General features: G+C 39.4%; 2 protein-coding genes across 4 annotated transcripts in view; both read right to left on the bottom strand.

Annotated features, from left to right (window-relative positions):
* LOC131991982 (seizure 6-like protein) overlaps positions 1–17,905 on the bottom strand; it is a 101,358-nt gene that overhangs the window by 36,267 nt on the left and 47,186 nt on the right. For 2 of the 3 annotated variants that reach the window (XM_059357298.1, XM_059357297.1), the window contains exons 1-2: positions 4,502–4,558; positions 1,909–2,048 (exon numbers count right to left, since the gene is read on the bottom strand). In XM_059357298.1, the coding sequence (XP_059213281.1) occupies positions 1,909–2,048; positions 4,502–4,541 (180 nt within the window). In that variant the 5' untranslated portion in view covers positions 4,542–4,558. Of the gene's footprint in view, positions 1–1,908; positions 2,049–4,501; positions 5,003–17,905 lie in introns of those variants that run through there. The other variant, XM_059357296.1, reaches the window with a different exon arrangement.
* On the bottom strand, positions 14,763–16,354 carry LOC131991984 (nuclear factor 7, ovary-like). The gene has a single exon (XM_059357302.1). It carries the CDS (start codon positions 16,351–16,353, stop codon positions 14,959–14,961), a length of 1,395 nt encoding a protein of 464 aa, XP_059213285.1. The 5' UTR covers position 16,354; the 3' UTR covers positions 14,763–14,958.

Consider the following 17,905-nt stretch of genomic DNA (forward strand, 5'->3'; position numbering starts at 1 on the left):
TTTTAAAAGGCGTCCCTCGACCTCTGACCTTCTGATATCTGAATGAAAATGGTTTTATGGATACCAACGAGTCTCCTCTTGACAGACATACCCATGTTATGCTGATCCAATGCAATCCAATGCAATCCAATCCCCCTTTATTTGTATAGCACATTTAAACAACACAAACGTTTCCAAAGTGCTGTACATAAAATCAACAATAAAACAAACAATTCCATACACCAATCAGCAATAAATAATAAGTGTATCAATCTAAAATGATGCCATAAATAAAAATGCATATATATGTGTTATTGTGTCCTCTTGTATGTAAATATTTTGTGCATCCTGGGGTCCCTAAACAATCAGTGAGCTGCATAAATCGGGTATGACTGGAAAGCTGAGACTCAATGACTCATGAGCCCAGTTTTCTTCATGTGTGATGATGTTAGTGAGTGAATCTTGAGCTCAGTGTATAAAATGAGCTAAGATAGGATAATACAGCCTCATGAAACTTTACAACCACAAACTAGAGACCTTAAACATGAGCATGGACTTCATATATGATTAGGAAAACTTCTTCTCAGTTGAGCTGGACCAAACAAATAACTTTTTGAGGAATATTCACCATCATTACACATTATAAATACAGTTTCTTTCACTGTCATTACACCAATTTTAGAAATGATAACTACGTAAAGAAATCGACAAAATGTGAAATGTTTTTGAAATCAACATGTCATCTCCATGTCTTGGAGCATTCTGGAGGGATCATAAAATAAATTCAGCAGGAAATGTGTGTAACAAATGGTATCAACCCAAAAATTACTTCAGAATGCTGATCCTCAAGGTCTCGTTGTATTGGTGTGCTATTCTGTTTATTTATTTATTTCTTAAAGTGGGATTTTGGAGGGAGTTTAAGACATTTTTATGACTTGATATCCAAAAAAAATGCGTAATTTAGCAGCAACAAATGGTATTGACCGCAACAACTTATCAACTTATGAGACAAGGTTGACCATTAAAATATACTTCAGGAAGCCATAAATTATTGTTCCTAACTCTTATACACCTTAATATGCTTCCCTTCAGTCCCGTCCATATAAGCATAGCCGATTCCGTCTCCATGTGTTCTTCCTCACGCTCTGAGTGCGTGCCTGTCTCGTCGTCTCCGTCTTCGGTCATTTCTGGTTGTTTTCTCAAGTATCTTTGTTTTTTTTGTCTTCTTGTTCTCGCACCCCTTTCCATCTCCACTTCAGGTAATCTATTTCTACCAGAGTTGTCATGTTCGGGGAATTTTATTGAGTACTGATTGGGAGCTAGTTCTCTATGCTGCCTTTTGGGCTCTTAACCCATTGAAGCCTGGAAAGCAGATACGTCGTTTTGTAGTATTTCTATAAGCTATAATTTCTATTTCTATCTGCTACAGAGGCTGAAAAATCTATTATTTAGTAGAAGCGTCGACACTTCTGTTGAATTTCCAGAAAAACTTCAGGTTTTAGGGGCTTATTTTAAAATCACCCAGAGGTTTTACAGGAAGTTTTAGGCGTCAATGGGTTAATATGCTTCCTAATTGATTAATTAAGTCATTTTTAAAAAATATTTATGACCACTGACAGTGCTGAGCTTCATCTCAGATTAATCTTCAGGTTCCAGCTTCCAGATGACGAACACCACTTCTGTCTACTGTTGACCTACTATCTCCCCCTAATTACCACTGCCCTCACCGCTAGTTCTCTATAAAAGGGTAAAAAACAGAGTGCTGTAATATGTTTACATACAGAGCGAGCAGCAGTACCAGCTGCTGCCACTAGGAGGCAGAGTTCAACCTGAGAAACACCTCACTGCAACATAATGTCCAGCAGATAACCAGTGACTCAGCTGACACACATGAAGCTCGAACTGCAGTGTGTGTGTGTGTGTGTGTACCTGCAGCTCCACGCCGTATCCGGTGTACACGGTGACGGTGTAGGTGCAGTGTAAGAAGGCGCCATCGGGCAGAGGCGGGTCGTCAGACGAGTCGATGTATCCCTCCGGATCAGAGAAGTTCACCACGCAGCTAGACGCCGCTGAGAGCAGACAGAGAGAGAGAGCAGAGGAGGAGGCTTTATTTATTTATTTATTTATGTATTTATTTATTGTTCTCAGCCCTGCCTTGTAATCCCTTTAATGTGAGCCTGACTGGAAACTCATTGGAAATCCCTGCTGTGTATAATTAATGACGGAAATTACAGGGATCAAAGCAGCTACACAGCCGACACGAGGCTCAGGAGGCTGGAAACACTGACCTGAAATAAATAATCACATCCCCGGTTCCTCACACGTCCTTTAAGTTTCATGCAGTGATGGAAAGTAACTAATTACTTAATGCGAACATGGCATGGTGAACACTTTTTAACCCTATAAAGCCAAGTGTATCATATTTGATACACAAGTTTTTGAGATCTATACATCATCAGTGTGATATTTTTTTCCTGAAAAACCTTCTTTTCTTCATGTGTTGAAGAAAAAAAAAACTGAGCAACAAATTGCACAAAAATACAAGATATAGCAAAAATGACACGCAGGTTCCACTGGTGGATCAGTCATTGCTGCGTGAAAACTTCATATCAGCAGATGTATGATGTTGTGTTATATGGAAAAAAATATTTTGCATTTTGCAGGAAAATGTTAAAAGAAAGTAAAGTCTTAAAAGGTTAAAAATGTTGGGTTTTATATGTTTTTGTTAGTTCAAGAAAAACAAACTATGAGCAACAAATTGCACAAAAAGAATTGATGTATCAAATATGATACAAATTAAAATCATATACGCCTATTGTTTTTAGATTTTTTTTAAATGATCTGTCAGCAGGTTCAATAAACAAAACAAAAAAATTTCTGGCAATTATTTAATGGTTCAGGCTTTATAGGGTTAACTGGTACATACAGGCAGGATGAAAGGAGCATGATAGTGTTCTCAAAGGAAAAAACTCAGATGTTATGCTTTTCGTGTGTTGTTTGTGTTGAAAATGTTGATCCAATGAGTCAAAGTGAAAAAATAACTATTAGGTCATATAGGTGAGGTTGTGTTGAAAAAAAATGACACCAACATGGCACGATAAACATTTTTTAAAACTTATATAAAGGCAGAATGAAAAGGATGGCCCAAAACTACAAAGGTATAAAGAGCTGTAAAGTCCATGTAGGTGAAAAAATGTGTCAAAAAACACAAGAAGAAGAAGAAGACACACAAAAACACAAGAAGAAGAAGAAGACGTTTGTGTCCTCTGTGAAAGCAAAGGTCAATGATGAGTTATTTCAGATTACTTTTAACTATATAAGTTATGTCACAATATACTTATTTTAAGCCAAATCATAATCTGAAACTGGAGGGTGATGGAAAGTAAATAAAGGACATTCATTTACTCTTAAGTACAAATAATTTTAAGGAACATGTGATTTAATATTTCTGTTGTCTCCCACTTTAAACTTCTACGCCACAACATCTCAGAGGGAAATATTGTTCTTTTTACTCCATTACATTTATCAGTCAGCTTTAGTTACTTTAAAACAATAATATGATTTAATATAATATGATATAATATAATAAGGCTTTATTGGTTCCCAGGGCTAAGCTAGCCAGTTGAATGAGAAGTAAAAAATAAAATATAAAATATATATTCCACCTCTATAACTACAAAGGTATAAAGAGCTGTAAAGTCTGTGTAGGTGAACAAATGTGTCAAAAAAGCACAGGACTTTGACAAGGAGACACTGTCCTCTGTGAAACCAAAAGTCAACCTTGAGTTTATTCAGATTACTTTTAACTATATAAGTTATGTCACAATATACTTATGTTCAGCCATGAGGCGCTAATTTAGCAGGATTGTGGTTAGAAAGCAAAAAAAAAAAAATCTGATTTTATGCTTTTTTGTGTTGAAAATGTTGATCTAGTAAGTCAAAGTGAAACAATAATGATCAGGTCATATAGGTGAGCCTACAAAGGTATAAAGAGCTGTAAAGTCCTTGTAGGTGGATAAATGTGTCAAAAAACACAGGATATTGACATTGAACTTAATCTAGCTTACTTTTAACTATATAAGTTATGTCACAATATACTTATTTTCAGCCATGAGGCACTAATTTAGCAGGATTGTGGTTAGAAAGCAAAAAACAAAAAATCAGATTTTATGCTTTTTTGTGTTGAAAATGTTGATCCAGTAAGTCAAAGTGAAACAATAATCATCAGGTCATATAGGTGAGCCTACAAAGGTATAAAGAGCTGTAAAGTCCTTGTAGGTGGATAAATGTTTAAAAAAACACAGGACTTTGACATTGAACTTAATCTAGTTTACTTTTAACTATATAAGTTAGGTCACAATGTACCTTTTTTAAGCCAAATCATAATCTGAACCAAGTAGATTTGTTGTTCGGTGTGACAGGCACTGATTTAGGAAAACTCTGCATAAATCGGGTCTGAATAATTTAGGAAAACTCTGTGTGCTCTTATGAGTTTAGAGGACTTGTTGGCCACAGATCGTACCTGGCGAAGGCGTCCCTGTCTCCGTGTCTTCGTCCTGCATCACTGTGGTGACCTCCTCCTCCTCCTGCTCCTCCTCCTCCTGCTCAGGAGTGTGTGTTGTGTGTGTAGTGTGTGTAGTGTGTGTAGTGTGTGTGTCAGTGGGGAGAGGCTCGGTTGGAGCGCTGCCTCGGCCTGACGCTGCAGCTGATGCTGGGGGTTTTACCCTCCTCAGTAATCCCCCGCTCTGATGCTCCAGGGAGCGACTTCCAGGGAGGGAGCTGACGCTGAGCCCTCTGCCCAGGAGGGGGAGCAGGTTCTGGGGCAGAGCGGACGGGAGGATGTCCCCTTTCTGGGAGACGAGCCGTCCTCTTTGAGTCAGCACTGAATGGAGCAAACCTCCGGCCAATGAGCTTTTGGCTTTGGGGCTGTTTTCCTTTGTGCTCCCTTGTGTCCCCGCTGCAGCCTGGGAGGAGGAGGAGGTGGTGGAGGAGGAGGAGGGGGCGGCTGTGGGGACTTCTTTATCTGGAAGAGAACCGGAAGAAAAAGAAAAAAAAGTGAGGAATCATTTCAACTGGGGAGACAGCGGAGACAAAAAAATCTTTAAAAAACGGCCCTGGAGCACGACTCGGGGTGGTTCTGTCACCGTCCTGCTGGGCTTATCAGGAGCTGGGTTATCTAACCAGCACAGCAACACACACTTCAGCCGAGCACACACATACACACATATTGGTGATGGTGTAGTGGGGAGACAGGGCAGTTAAGCATGACAGGAGCTGAGCTGAGAGGAGGAGGAGGGGAGAAACTAAAAAAAAAAGAAGAAATGCACAGACAGGCAAACTGCTCTGCCGTGCATGCTAAAATGCCATCTCCAGCAGCTTAGCTCAAAAAACAGCACAGAGCAGCATTTACACACACAAACCCACACACACAAACACACACACACACACACACACACACACACGGTTGTCGTCTTGCCCACATACTTTGTGGTCACGCCGAGCAGCAGCCCGGCGCTCTCATCTCGTGTCGTTTACAATCCTGCAGAAACGAGCTGCTGCTTTTCTTTTTTTTTTTACTATATTATTTCTTTAAGTGACCTCATAATACTTGATATTGTTTCTGTTTTAGCTTTGTGTTTTCTTAATTTTAAGTTCAATGTGACTTTTGGTTTCACTGAGGACACAAATAGCATCTTCTGGGTTGAAGTCCTGTGTTTTTTTGACACATTTATGCACCTAGACCTTTTTCCTTTGCGGACTTTGTCACTCTTGATACCTTTATAGTACTGGGTTATTTTGCCCTGTATATAAACGTAAAAAATGTTATCATGTCATATTGGTATCATTGTTTTCAGCACAACCTCACCTATATGACCTGATCATTATGTTTTTACTTTGACTGACTGGATCAATATTTAGAACACAAAGAAACATAAAATTGGACTGCTGCTGTCATTTATATCAAGAAGAAGGAATAAAAACTTCCTCTCTGTTCTGTCAGAAACACAAGCACTTTCATTCTTGTTCTGCTGTGTTTTTCATTTCTGCACAGACAAAAAAAAGCTTTTTTTTCTTCTGTTATTATTTCTGGATATACCTGCATTACCGCTCAATGTGTCAAAAACCGCCATCATCAAGAAACTCATTTCAGCTCTCACAGCTTGCAATTATTTAGGCAGCCACTCAGCAGCAGATGTTGACACACACACACACACACACGCACAGTAGAAACTTTGCTCTGATGTAGCTCTGCTCGGTAACTGAGCTTTTGATATTCCGACTCATTTCCACGGTGCCTCAGAGAGCTCGGCCGCGCTGCAAATTAAGAAAACACATGCAAATAGAAACATCACAGGAAAATGAAGAAACATCTCTAATTTCAGAAAACGTGTGCAGCATTTAGAACGACTAGACAACACACAACAACATCAATTTGACTAAAAAAAGAGCATGCAAGAAGCTCATAGCACAATGGAAACTGAACCAAAATACCACGTTTCCTTATCCAGGATCAAAGACTTTAGTGCCATTTTTTCAAAGCAACGTTGGATGAAAAACTCAAGATTCAAGATTACCGCATCCAGATAAACCAGAGTTGTAAATGGGACTACATGCTACAACAACATGGGCCGAGATTTTAACTTTATAGTAGGAAGAGAAACACAGTTGAAGCTACTTCTTTGACACACAAAACCATCAATTAGACAGCGTTGCATTTGAAAAATCTCCTGCAAGAAGATTTTAACTTATAGTAAGAAGAACAGGTGAAACTCATTTCTTGCAAATAACCACAACACAAAAGAACTCTTCAGCAGTTTCACAACAGCATTTGCAAAACATCTTCACCAGTTTGTCGACACACAAAAGTATCAAAACTGACAGCATGGCATTTATAAAAAACCCTGCCAAAAGATCTAATCTGGATCTGTAAATCCCATGTTTTACTGCAGCTACCTTGATGCCAGTTTTTCAAAGCAATATTGCAATGCAAGGCAAGGCAAGGCAAGGCAAGGCAAGGCAAGGCAAGGCAAGGCAAGACACAATTGAAAACAGTAAAACAGTCAATTAAAACAGGGAAATAGAAATAAAAATACTAATAAGATAAAATAAGATACAGCAGGATAAGAAAATAGATAAAATAATAAAAAGCACAAGTCACTACTGTTTTGCATCATAAAAGCATGAATTTTCTCAAAAACAACCTTTTCAATGATGATCCCCAGAAATGGCAGATTTGATATTGGCCTATAGTTACTAATTGTTGTGGAATCCAGATTTGATTTTTTTAGAAGAGGTTTTATTACTGCAGTTTTCAAAGCCTGTGGAAACTGTCCTGCTTGGAGAGAAGTATTTATTATCTGCAGTACATCCGGAGCTATGCAGTTGAAAACAGTTTTAAAAAAGTTTGAAGGCAGAATATCAAGGCAGCAGGTTGTGGGCTTTAATTTTGAAACCGTTTCGTGTTGTGTAATCTAGGAGGCTAAAGTGTCCTACTTGACTAGAGGATGTGAAGGCACCAGTGTTATCATTCCTGAGCTGGAGCAGCACATTGCTTGTCTTATCTGTAATATCTTGTTTGTGAAAAAGGCTGCAAAGCCATTGCATGACTTGTTAGACAGCAGCTCAGGAGGGACTGATGCTGTGGGATTTGTCAGTCTGTCTACTACAGAAAAAAGTGTGCAGGCATTATTACTGTTTCTATTGATAATCTCTGAAAAATATGACTGCCTTGCATTCTTCAGGTCCTGATTATAGTTGTGAAGACCCTCTTTATAAATGTCGTAATATACCTGGAGTTTGTTCTTTCGCCACCTGTGTTCAGCTTGTCTACATACTTTTTTCTGTGCTTTAACCAGTGTGGCGTTTCTCCAGGGTGACTTTTTCCTCCCCGACAGAACTTTGGTCTTAATTGGGGCAATAGAGGCGATAACAGTCATAAGATTGGAACTAAAACTGTTAATAAGGTCATCAACTAGAGCTGAGGGCAGGGTTGGTGATGGTGTAAAATCCTGGTTGAATAATGCACAAGTGTTTTCATTTAAATAGCGCTTCCTGATTACCTCTGCTTCACCTTTTGTAGGATTGGCAAGGGTGGTCATTTTAAACAAAACACAGTAGTGATCAGAAAGAGCAACATCTCAATAATTAGATCTAATATGTGTCCTCTGTTATGTGTTGGATCTGTGACATGCTGAGAAAGCCCAAAGTTAGCCTACTAAATAATAGATTTTTCAGCCTCTGGAGCAGATAGAAATGAAATTCAAAAAGTATTGGAGAGCTTATACCTGTTATATCTGAGCTCCCTCCGCTATAGCCGTCTTCCGCCATGATGTCAAAGTTCTGGAAAAGTCCCATGTTGCATTGCGACATTCCCACATGTATTCTCATTTTGTGTCTTTTTTTAGTCATTTTGTGTCTTTTTTTTGGTCATTTTGTGTCTTTTTTTGGTGGTGAGTTCAAAGTTCTGGAAAAGCCCCATTTTGCATTGCGACATTCCCACATGTATTCTCATTTTGTGTCTTTTTTTAGTAATTTTGTGTCTTTTTTTGTTCATTTTTGGGTCTTTTTTTTGTAATTTTGTCTTTTTTTGGTTATGATTTCAAAGTTCTGGAAAAGTTCCATGTTGCATTGTGACATTCCCACATGTATTCTCATTTTGTGTCTTTTTTTTGGTCATTTTGTGTCTTTTTTTGGTGGTGAGTTCAAAGTTCTGGAAAAGTCCCATGTTGCATTGCGACACTACCACATGTATTCTGATGCATTTCATTGGCCAATAGACCGAAAATAAGTTGGAAAAAACTACAAATACTACAAAACGACGTATCTTTTCTTCAGGGTGATCAAATCCAGATAAACCGGAGCTCTGAATGGGACTTCATTCACAATTTTACCTCTCACATTCACAACTTAACACATTTAACACAGCATGCTGAAACACTGGATGCAAAAAGGAAAAAATCAACATAAGAAACATGTTTATGATTTCGTAAAAATGTGTGCAGTATTTACAAAATATCTTCAAGAAAAAAGCCCTGCAGACGATGTTTAGGGGGACCATCTGAAAGCTGGAAACCTGAAGATTAATCTGATATAAACTCAGCACTGAGAGTCAAGCTGTTCTGGTCATAAATGACTTAATTAATCAATTGATTAAACCCAGTTAGGTGTATGAGGGTTCAGAACAGCGAGCAGCAGAGTAAAGTAGAAAACATAAAGCTCATTAATTTACAATCAGAGCCACAGGTGAACTGAAACACTTATGAATCATTTATAATAAGTGACAGGCAGCGGAGTCGACACAGTGAAGTTTTCCATCACAGTTAGCATCGATGTAAAGCTTCCAGCTTTATTCCACCGATGTAAAGAGATGAACTCAGCTGTGATCGACCACAAACACACAGCTGTCCTCTTTACGGCTGCACTGATCCATATTTCTGTTCATAGATCTGATCGATACGTGATGTGACACACAGACAGCGATCACTTTACTCTGCTGCTTTAATCATCAGCAGTCAGAGTCACAGAAAGATCAATCAGAAATCTCTTTTAAAGCTAAAAGATGAAGTATGAAATTAAGTTTTCTTTTGTTTCCTTCAGACAGTGATTGGAGGAGGATGGTGGAGTACATAATGGAGACATAAATATTAGGGCCGGGACTTTAACGCGTTAATTAAGATGAATTAATTACACAAAAATGAATGCGTAAAAAAAAAATTGACGCATTTTAATCGCACTTATTTTTGCACCGCGGAACGTTTCTCACTGGATGAGTTTCAGGCGGACCGATTATACTGGAGCACCAACTAGCGTTGATGAGTTCAGACAACAACAAACCACAGTGAACATGAAGGAAGAAGCTGATGAGACGCTTTGGTTGGCCCCGTGGATGATGGGACACTAAAAACCAACGGATGGAAGCGTCGATAAGAGCATGGTTGTGTTGCTATGCAACAAGGAATTCACATATCACCGCAGCACATCCAGCCTCAAGTATCACCTCAATGCAAAACATATAGCAGCTAGCGGCTAGTGTGGTAGCTAGCGTGGATTGTGTTTTACTTAAAAAACCAAAGTATTCTAGTTTACAGAAGGTCTACCTACCTATAGGCTACCTGGATTTATGAAATGTACTATATTTCTAAATATGCTTTTGCTACACTTAATGGGAAAAATTGCACTGGTCTGTTGGACTTGAACAAACATAAACAATATTTTTGTTGATTAAGCTTATGTATTCGGTCATTATTCAATGGTATACTAAAAATCCATGTGAAAAAAATTACTTCTCACTGTCAAATATTTATATGCGATTAAAATGCGATTAATTTTGATTAATTAATTACAAAGCCTCTAATTAATTAGATTAATTTTTTAATCGAGTCCTGGCCCTAATAAATATTTGAATTAACTCTCTGGCATTATTAAGAGAAATATCTCGGATATTCTCTGAGATTAAATTGGCAACTCAACAAGAAAAAATGTATGAGAAAAAACAAATTTTCTCAGAGATTATAAAGTCATGCACTTGCAAGAAAACAACTCTTTCTTCGAGATTAAAGTGGTGACTTTATGAGAAAAATGTCACAACTGTGCTTTAAATTTGGAGAGAAACTGGCTTGATTTGTCTAATTCAGACTGCTGCACTTTAACTTTAAGTCATAAAGGGAGTAGGAAAGTTTAGAAAATCCATTCTCATGCTCAATTATGTCTCATAAATTGTTGCATCAATTTTTGGGTGGATATAATTTGTTACACACATTTGGTACTGAATTTAATCTTTTTTTCCCCACTCAAGAATAGATAAAAATTGTCCCTGTCCCTTGCCTGTGTTTTTTTTGGTCTCAAATCGTTAAAATAGTTACAAGTAAAGAAAATTCCAAACTTTTGTACAGTGCTGTACTGTACATCTATTTTTAAGTTTGTTTACTCCCTTATTTAGTCCTTTTATTATCTTTTATTATTATTATTATGACTCATTTCTCACTTTTCTCCGTGCCTGCACTGTGAGTCTGACAGCTGAACGTCCCGTCAAACACTGAACATCACAGCAAATCTCCATCAAACAAAACATCCTTAAAAAAAGTGCCACAAGTCTGTCAGCTCTCGTCAGCGTGTCCATTGTGTTCTCCCCCAGAAACTAAACGCTGCACATTCATCTCGAAGAGCGCGACGGGCTCCAAACACAATCTGTGCTTTAATGGACTCGACAACATCTGGGCTTTAATTATTCATCTGATGAGTGAAGCGAATTACTCAGGTAGCAGCGCCGCCGCCGAGGCTGTCAGCACATTCCTCTGATACATGACAGCAAATTAATTATACAATATGTTCAGCAGAAACACTGAGCACTTTATATAAGATATCTGGGTTCAGCGGATCAAACCGGAGGCCGCCCTCACACCTCCGAGCTCGTTATAATTCTGCTTATTCCACCTCAGTCTCTCTGTTCACAACACATCACTGTTTCATGATGACCCTCCTGCTATAAATAAGGTAATTGGGGATGAGCGCAACAGCAAAACAATGGCACAGTTAATGTTAATGCACACACACACACACACACACACACACACACTGGAGACCAATTAAGGACAGAGGATTGTGAGCCACCAGCGGCTGCAGCTTTTTTACTAAACTCTGTCAACACGATAAAAAAAACAAACCCACAGAGCTGCTGCAACAAACTGAGCGATTTCTGCTCATTCTGGAGTTTAATATTAGATGTTTTCCTTCAGTTAAACTGAACACCGAAACACAAGATCATAGAAGGAATAACGGAGCAGCCAGCTTTAATAATGTCAGTTTTATTTCTGCTTTCTGAGTTTTTTTAATGGCTGTTTGTGCAGCAAGCATGTGTCCACGTTGGGCGCTCTCTGTCCACACTAAATCTGTCGCACTTTTACGTCATGCAAACAAACCACATGCCAGTCAGCTGCGTGCTCAAGATCAGACTGTAGACAGAACCACTTAAATGATGGCTGATTAGCCGACTTGCTATCTTCCGACGTTTACGATTACGGTATAAAATGAGCTGCTGTGACCTCTAGGATAATCACAGCCTCATCAAACTTTACAACCACAAACTAGAGACCTAGAGCATTCAGAGGATGGATGGCTGACACACTAGATTCACAATAAGGGGGTTTCTCAGCAGGGAAATCAACACACATGCACAAAATAGTTTCTACAGATATCTACAAGTCATTACAGACATGCCCACTTTAAGCTAATAAAATGCAGTTTGGGTCAGAGAACCTGCAGGTTGTCTCTTGCAGAATGTTATTTTTGCAGATTCGAAAATGGTGTATGTGAATCTTTGTGCATCCTGGGGTCCCTAAACAGTCTGTGAGCTGCAAAATTTGGTCTGACTGGAAAGCTGAGACTCTTGTGGATTCAATGAGCCTAATGTTCTTCATGTGTGATGATGTTAGTGAGTGAAACTAGAGCTATGTGTATGAAACGACATCAAGGATAATCACAGCCTCATGAAACTTTACAACCACGAACTAGAGACCTAGAGCATTCAGAGGATGGATGGCTTTACACACTTCATACACAAAAAGGGGGTTTCTCAGCAGCAACACAACACAAGTGCTGCCATAAAATCACACAAAATACCTAAATCTACCAAATGTCAAAAGTTTCTAAAACCAGATCACAGCATTGGATTTTTCTCTCTTGGTGTCTGAATGTGGATTACTGCTTACTGTCAGCTAGTGATGAGTCAGTCGTGAATGTGCCGGTTCAAAGAGCCGGCTCTTTTAAGTGAACAATGGGAGCAGGCTCACGTCCGTCAGTGAGCCGTTCTTCCTCTTTCTTTTTTTTTTCTTTTTCTCGTTAGAAAAAAATACCTGTGGGTGCTGCGGACGCTGACTACGGGTGTCACGTACAAGCTGTGTGAACCAGTGATGTGAGGATTGACAAGGATCATACCACCAAGCAGGGAGGGGTGGGGGGGGGCAGCAATGAGACACCTTAACACCGGGATTCCACTGGATGCGTTACGACTACGAAACCTCTAACCTGTTGATTTCAGGTCTGTCCCCGCCCATCATGAAGTCTTCAAGTTGTGAAATACGATCCGCCGTGAACCAGAGGTATTTTATTTTGAAAATATACCAGATGTTTTATTTTGTGTCTGTGCACGACTTCCTGTCCCGAACGATCTGCTCTGTGCTGAATTTATGCGCCGTGCTCCGTCGTCTGGCAAAAATAGAAGCTCTGCGCAAGTGTTGCGAGGGCTGTCGGATGGCCGCGCGTTGTCGGACTCATTACGCAGCGGATCTGCAGTCGGTGGAATCTCACACATTGATTATAATGGATGCGTAACGGCTCCGACGACAGATCTGCAGCCGTTACGCATCCAGTGGAATCCAGGGGTGAAACTGTTGGATGCTGCTGTTTTGCACCTTGTATTATATTTATTTTATTTACTATTTAACTATTTCAGTACTTTAATTGTTTTGTTAGGTGTGTGTGTTTGAATAGAAAAAATAAAGTGTCTATAGCTGTCCTTTTTCTATCTGCTTTGTGTAGCAGAGTGGTTCTTCAACCAAGTTAGAGTTATCAAGGGATTTTACAACTGTAAATGCAATTGGCTACAGCAGTTTATTGAAATGTAAATGTGTTCAAATACAAATCACAAGTCAAAACAGCATTAAATTTGGCTGAATTATAAAAGACATAAGTGGTAAAATGAAGAGCCATTTGGGAGCCGAAAGATCCGGCTCTTCTTGGTGAGCTGAGCCAAATGATCCAGATCACTAAAAAGAGATCAAGTTCCCATCACTACTGTCAGCCGCAGTACATGACGCCACGCCCACTGCCACAAACATGCCCCAGCCCTTCACAATAAAAGCCCAATAATGCATGAACAGTGCAAATGCCATAAAGTGAATTACTTTATTTACAAATATTAACCAGAACATGGAAGTTGAAATCTGTAAATTAAAACATTGGGACAGATTTTTTTTTTTTTTTACAGAATTATTAAATTGCTTAACGGTCTTGAATGTAAAATGACAGTAAATTCTATGTAAAAATACAAAAAATAACATCATATTGCTGAATGTAAGATTAAGGAAACAGTTTGTTTTCTTACAGTAAAACTTTAGAATAAAGTTTAAAAAAATGTAAAAATAAATCATAAAGAAACTGAAAAGTTGTCAAACACTTAAAGTAAAAAACACTTTAGTTATTCTACAGATAAATATGTATTAAATACAGATACAGTACATGATGCCACACCTACTGCCACAAACATGCCCCAGCCCTTCACAATAAAAGCCCAATAATGCATGAACAGTGCAAATGCCATAAAGTGAATTACTTTATTTACAAATATTAACCAGAACATGGAAGTTGAATTCTGTAAATTAAAACAATGGGACGGATTTTTTTTTGTTTTTACAGAATTATTAAATTGCTTAACGGTCTTGAATGTAAAATGACAGTAAATTATATGTAAAAATACCAAAAATAACATCATATTGCTGAATGTAAGATTAAGGAAACGGTTTGTTTTCTTACAGTAAAACGTTAGAGTAAAGTTAAAAAAAATGTAAAAATAAATCATAAAGAAACAGTGAAAAGTTGTCAAACACTTGAAGTAAAAAACACTTTAGTTATTCTACGGATAAATATGTATTAAATACAGATATTAACTGTTTATTACCTTGATTTTTTTTTAATTGTTTGTAAAAATAAATTTCACAGTCATTTTTTACTTTTAAACACCAATAAAACAAAGAAAAACAATCAATGAGAATTAAGTTTTACAGAAAATTCACATTAAAGATTTGATCAATAATCAAACAGGAAACCACAGAGATGGCTGCCAGTCAAAGAGTGATTGACAGCTTTTTGATCTGATGTCACATCATCATGACATCATCATGACATCATTTCCTCACATTGATGGAGAAAAAAACATCACAAGGACACAGTGGTCACATGTGACTTCAGGACGATGCTGATCGTCTATTTCTGTTGTCCTGCAGTCACAGAGACCTTCACTGGTAAAACCTGCAGTGGGTGATGCCAATCTCTATTGAAAAAATATGGAAACATCCTCTCAGTGAAAGTGTGTGTGAAGGTGTGTATGTGTGTGTTAGTGTCAACCTCAGAGAACGACAGCTTTCCTCTGTTCCAGTCTAGATTCACTCTGATCCTCTGGAGCTTCTTCTGCACTACGAGATCAGTTGTTTCACCTGATGGTGACACTGATGAGTATTTACCTCTAAAGAACTCTATTCTCCATAATCCAGACCGTATGACTCCTCTCCTCTGGACAGACTCTGCTAACACACCCAGTTCCCAGTCTGTATTGTCTCCAACATCGGCCTCCCAGCTGTGAGTCCCTGAGTTAAATCCCTCAGAACCCAGAACAAACCAGTAATTATTAAACCTCTCTGGATTATCAGGAAGCTTCCATCTCCCTCCTCGTCTCACACTGGTCAGATCTTCAGACAGGATGAGGTTTGAACCAGCAGTGTTTAGGTCCAGAATGACAGGACTGTAGGAGACCATGTCCTTCATCTTGTTCCAGATGTTGAAGGCCAGGTTGCCCAGGTGTTTGGCCTGGTCTATCAGAGCTCCTGAGGGCAGCTGTGGATCCTCCAGCAGGGGGCGCTGCTGGACTCTTTCCACTGCAGCCTTGTAGTTGTTGAGGAATGAGACGTGTTCAGCTCTCAGCTCCTCCTCTGTGGCTCTGACTGTGTCTGAAAGAGCTGCTATCTCTCTGCTCAGAGCCTCCATCTTCTCCTTCATCATCTGACTCTTCTGCTCCTCTTCCTCCCTCAGTGCAGCCATCCTGGCCTCCTCTTCCTCTTCTAGAAACTGGTGAAGCTTCTTAAACTGCTCCTTAATCTGCGTCTCTGTGCGTCGGGCCTGGTCCTGAATGTGTTCTGCTGCTTGATCAAACTTCACTTTAACTTCTTTAAAATCCTTTAACTTCTCCTTTAAAGGCTCCAGAGTTTCCTGAAGTTCCTTCTTGTGTTGTTGTGCAGCTTCATCGATGGGTCTGAATCTGTGGTTGGAGTGTTTTTCTGAGTCTCTGCAGACGAGACACACTAGCTGCTGATTGTCCAGACAGAAGAGTTTGAGTTTCTCAGAGTGCAGACTGCAGAGAGCCTCTGAAATTCTCTGATCTCTCTCCTGTAAGAAACTCTCACACAGGTTCTTTAAGGCAAAGTTCATAGCATAATCACGTGACTGTCTTCTCTTACAGACTGGACACTCTCTGGTTTGTTTGTCCGTCCACCAGCTCTGCAGACAGTCTTTACAGAAGCTGTGGCTGCATGACAGAAGAACAGGATCTTTAAAGACGTCGTGGCAGACAGAACAGCAGAAATCCTCCTCTAATCTGGAAGCCATTTAGTCTCTGAGTGAAGTAGAAACACAGCAGACAAACAGCTCAGCCACTCCCTGTTCTCTCAAAGTTACTTTACTTTCCTGTAAACCTGTGGTTCAGTTTGTGGATTCAGCAGCTGGGTGAAGTGGAGCTGTTCCAGTATTCCCAGTAATCTCCTGAAGTCTTCCTCTTTCAGTCAAAGTGGAGGTTTTAGTCCGAAGCTGAATCTTAACGTCCGTCTCTCAGAGTGTGAGAGTGTGTTTGTGTTGTCTCAGTGAGGCAGAACAACAGCCTGTTTCCAGGTTTGTCTCAGGTGAGTCAGCTGAGGGGCGGAGCTTTAACTTAGCAGTTTATCAGTTTTATCAGGTGTCTCATTCCAAACTCTTAGCTGCAGATATCTGATATCCACGAGTCTCTTCACAGACATGCTGATAACATGCAGTAAAATGTGTTATTGTGTCCTCTTGTATGTGAATCTTTGTGCATGCTGGCGTCCCTTAACAGTCTGTGAGCTGCATAAATTGGGTCTGACTGGAAAGCTGAGACTCATTCATTCATTCATTCATGTGTGATGATAAGTTCAGTTTAGTGAGCTCAGTGTATAAAATGAGCTGCCGTGACCTCTAGGATAATCACAGCCTCATCAAACTTTACAACCACAAACTAGAGACCTAGAGCATTCACAATAGATTCACAATAAGAGGGTTTCTCAGCAGGCAACACAACACACATGCACAAAAAAGGTTCTAGAGATACCTACAAGTCATTACAGACATGCCAACTTTAAGCTAATAAAATGCAGTTTGGGTCAGAGAACTTGCAGGTTTTCTCTTGCAGAATGTTATTTTTGCAGAATTGAAAATTATGTATGTGAATCTTTGTGCATCCTGGGGTCCCTAAACAGTCTGTGAGCTGCATAAATTGGGTCTGACTGGAAAGCTGAGACTCTTGTGGATTAAATGAGCCTAATTTTCTTCATGTGTGATGATGTTAGTGAGTTAAACTTGAGCTCAGTGTATAAAATGAGCTGCTGTGACCTCTAGGATAATCACAGCCTCATGAAACCACAAACTAGAGACCTAGAGCATTCAGAGGATGGATTGCTGAGACACTAGATTCACAATAAGGGGCTTTCTCAGCAGCAACAAAACACAAGTGCTGCCATAAAGTCACACAAAATACCTAAATCTATTAAATGTCAAAAGTTTCTAAAACTATATCACAGCATGGATTTTTCTCTCTTGGTGTCTGAATGTGAATTACTTGTTACTATCAGCTAGTGATGTGTCAGTCGTGAACGAGCCGGTTCAAAGAGCCGTCTCTTTTAAGTGAACGTCCGTCAGCAAGCCGTTCTTCTTCTTTTTTTACTTTTCTTGTTAGGAAAAGTACCTGTGGGTGCTGTGGACGCTGACTACGGGTGTCATGTGCAAACTGTGTGAACCAGTGATGTGAGGGTTGACAAGGATCATACCACCAAGCAGGGAGGGGTGGGGTGGGGCAGCACTGAGACACCTAAAACTGTTGGATGCTGCTGTTTTGCACCTTGTATTATATTTAAGGCCACGGGGCAATTGC

This window comes from Centropristis striata, chromosome 19, assembly GCF_030273125.1.
Source record: "Centropristis striata isolate RG_2023a ecotype Rhode Island chromosome 19, C.striata_1.0, whole genome shotgun sequence".
Taxonomy (NCBI): Eukaryota; Metazoa; Chordata; class Actinopteri; order Perciformes; family Serranidae; genus Centropristis; species Centropristis striata.

Excerpts from the sequence above, each read along its gene's own strand:
- LOC131991984 (XM_059357302.1), bottom strand. The coding sequence starts at position 16,353 with ATGGCTTCCAGATTAGAGGAGGATTTCTGCTGTTCTGTCTGCCACGAC.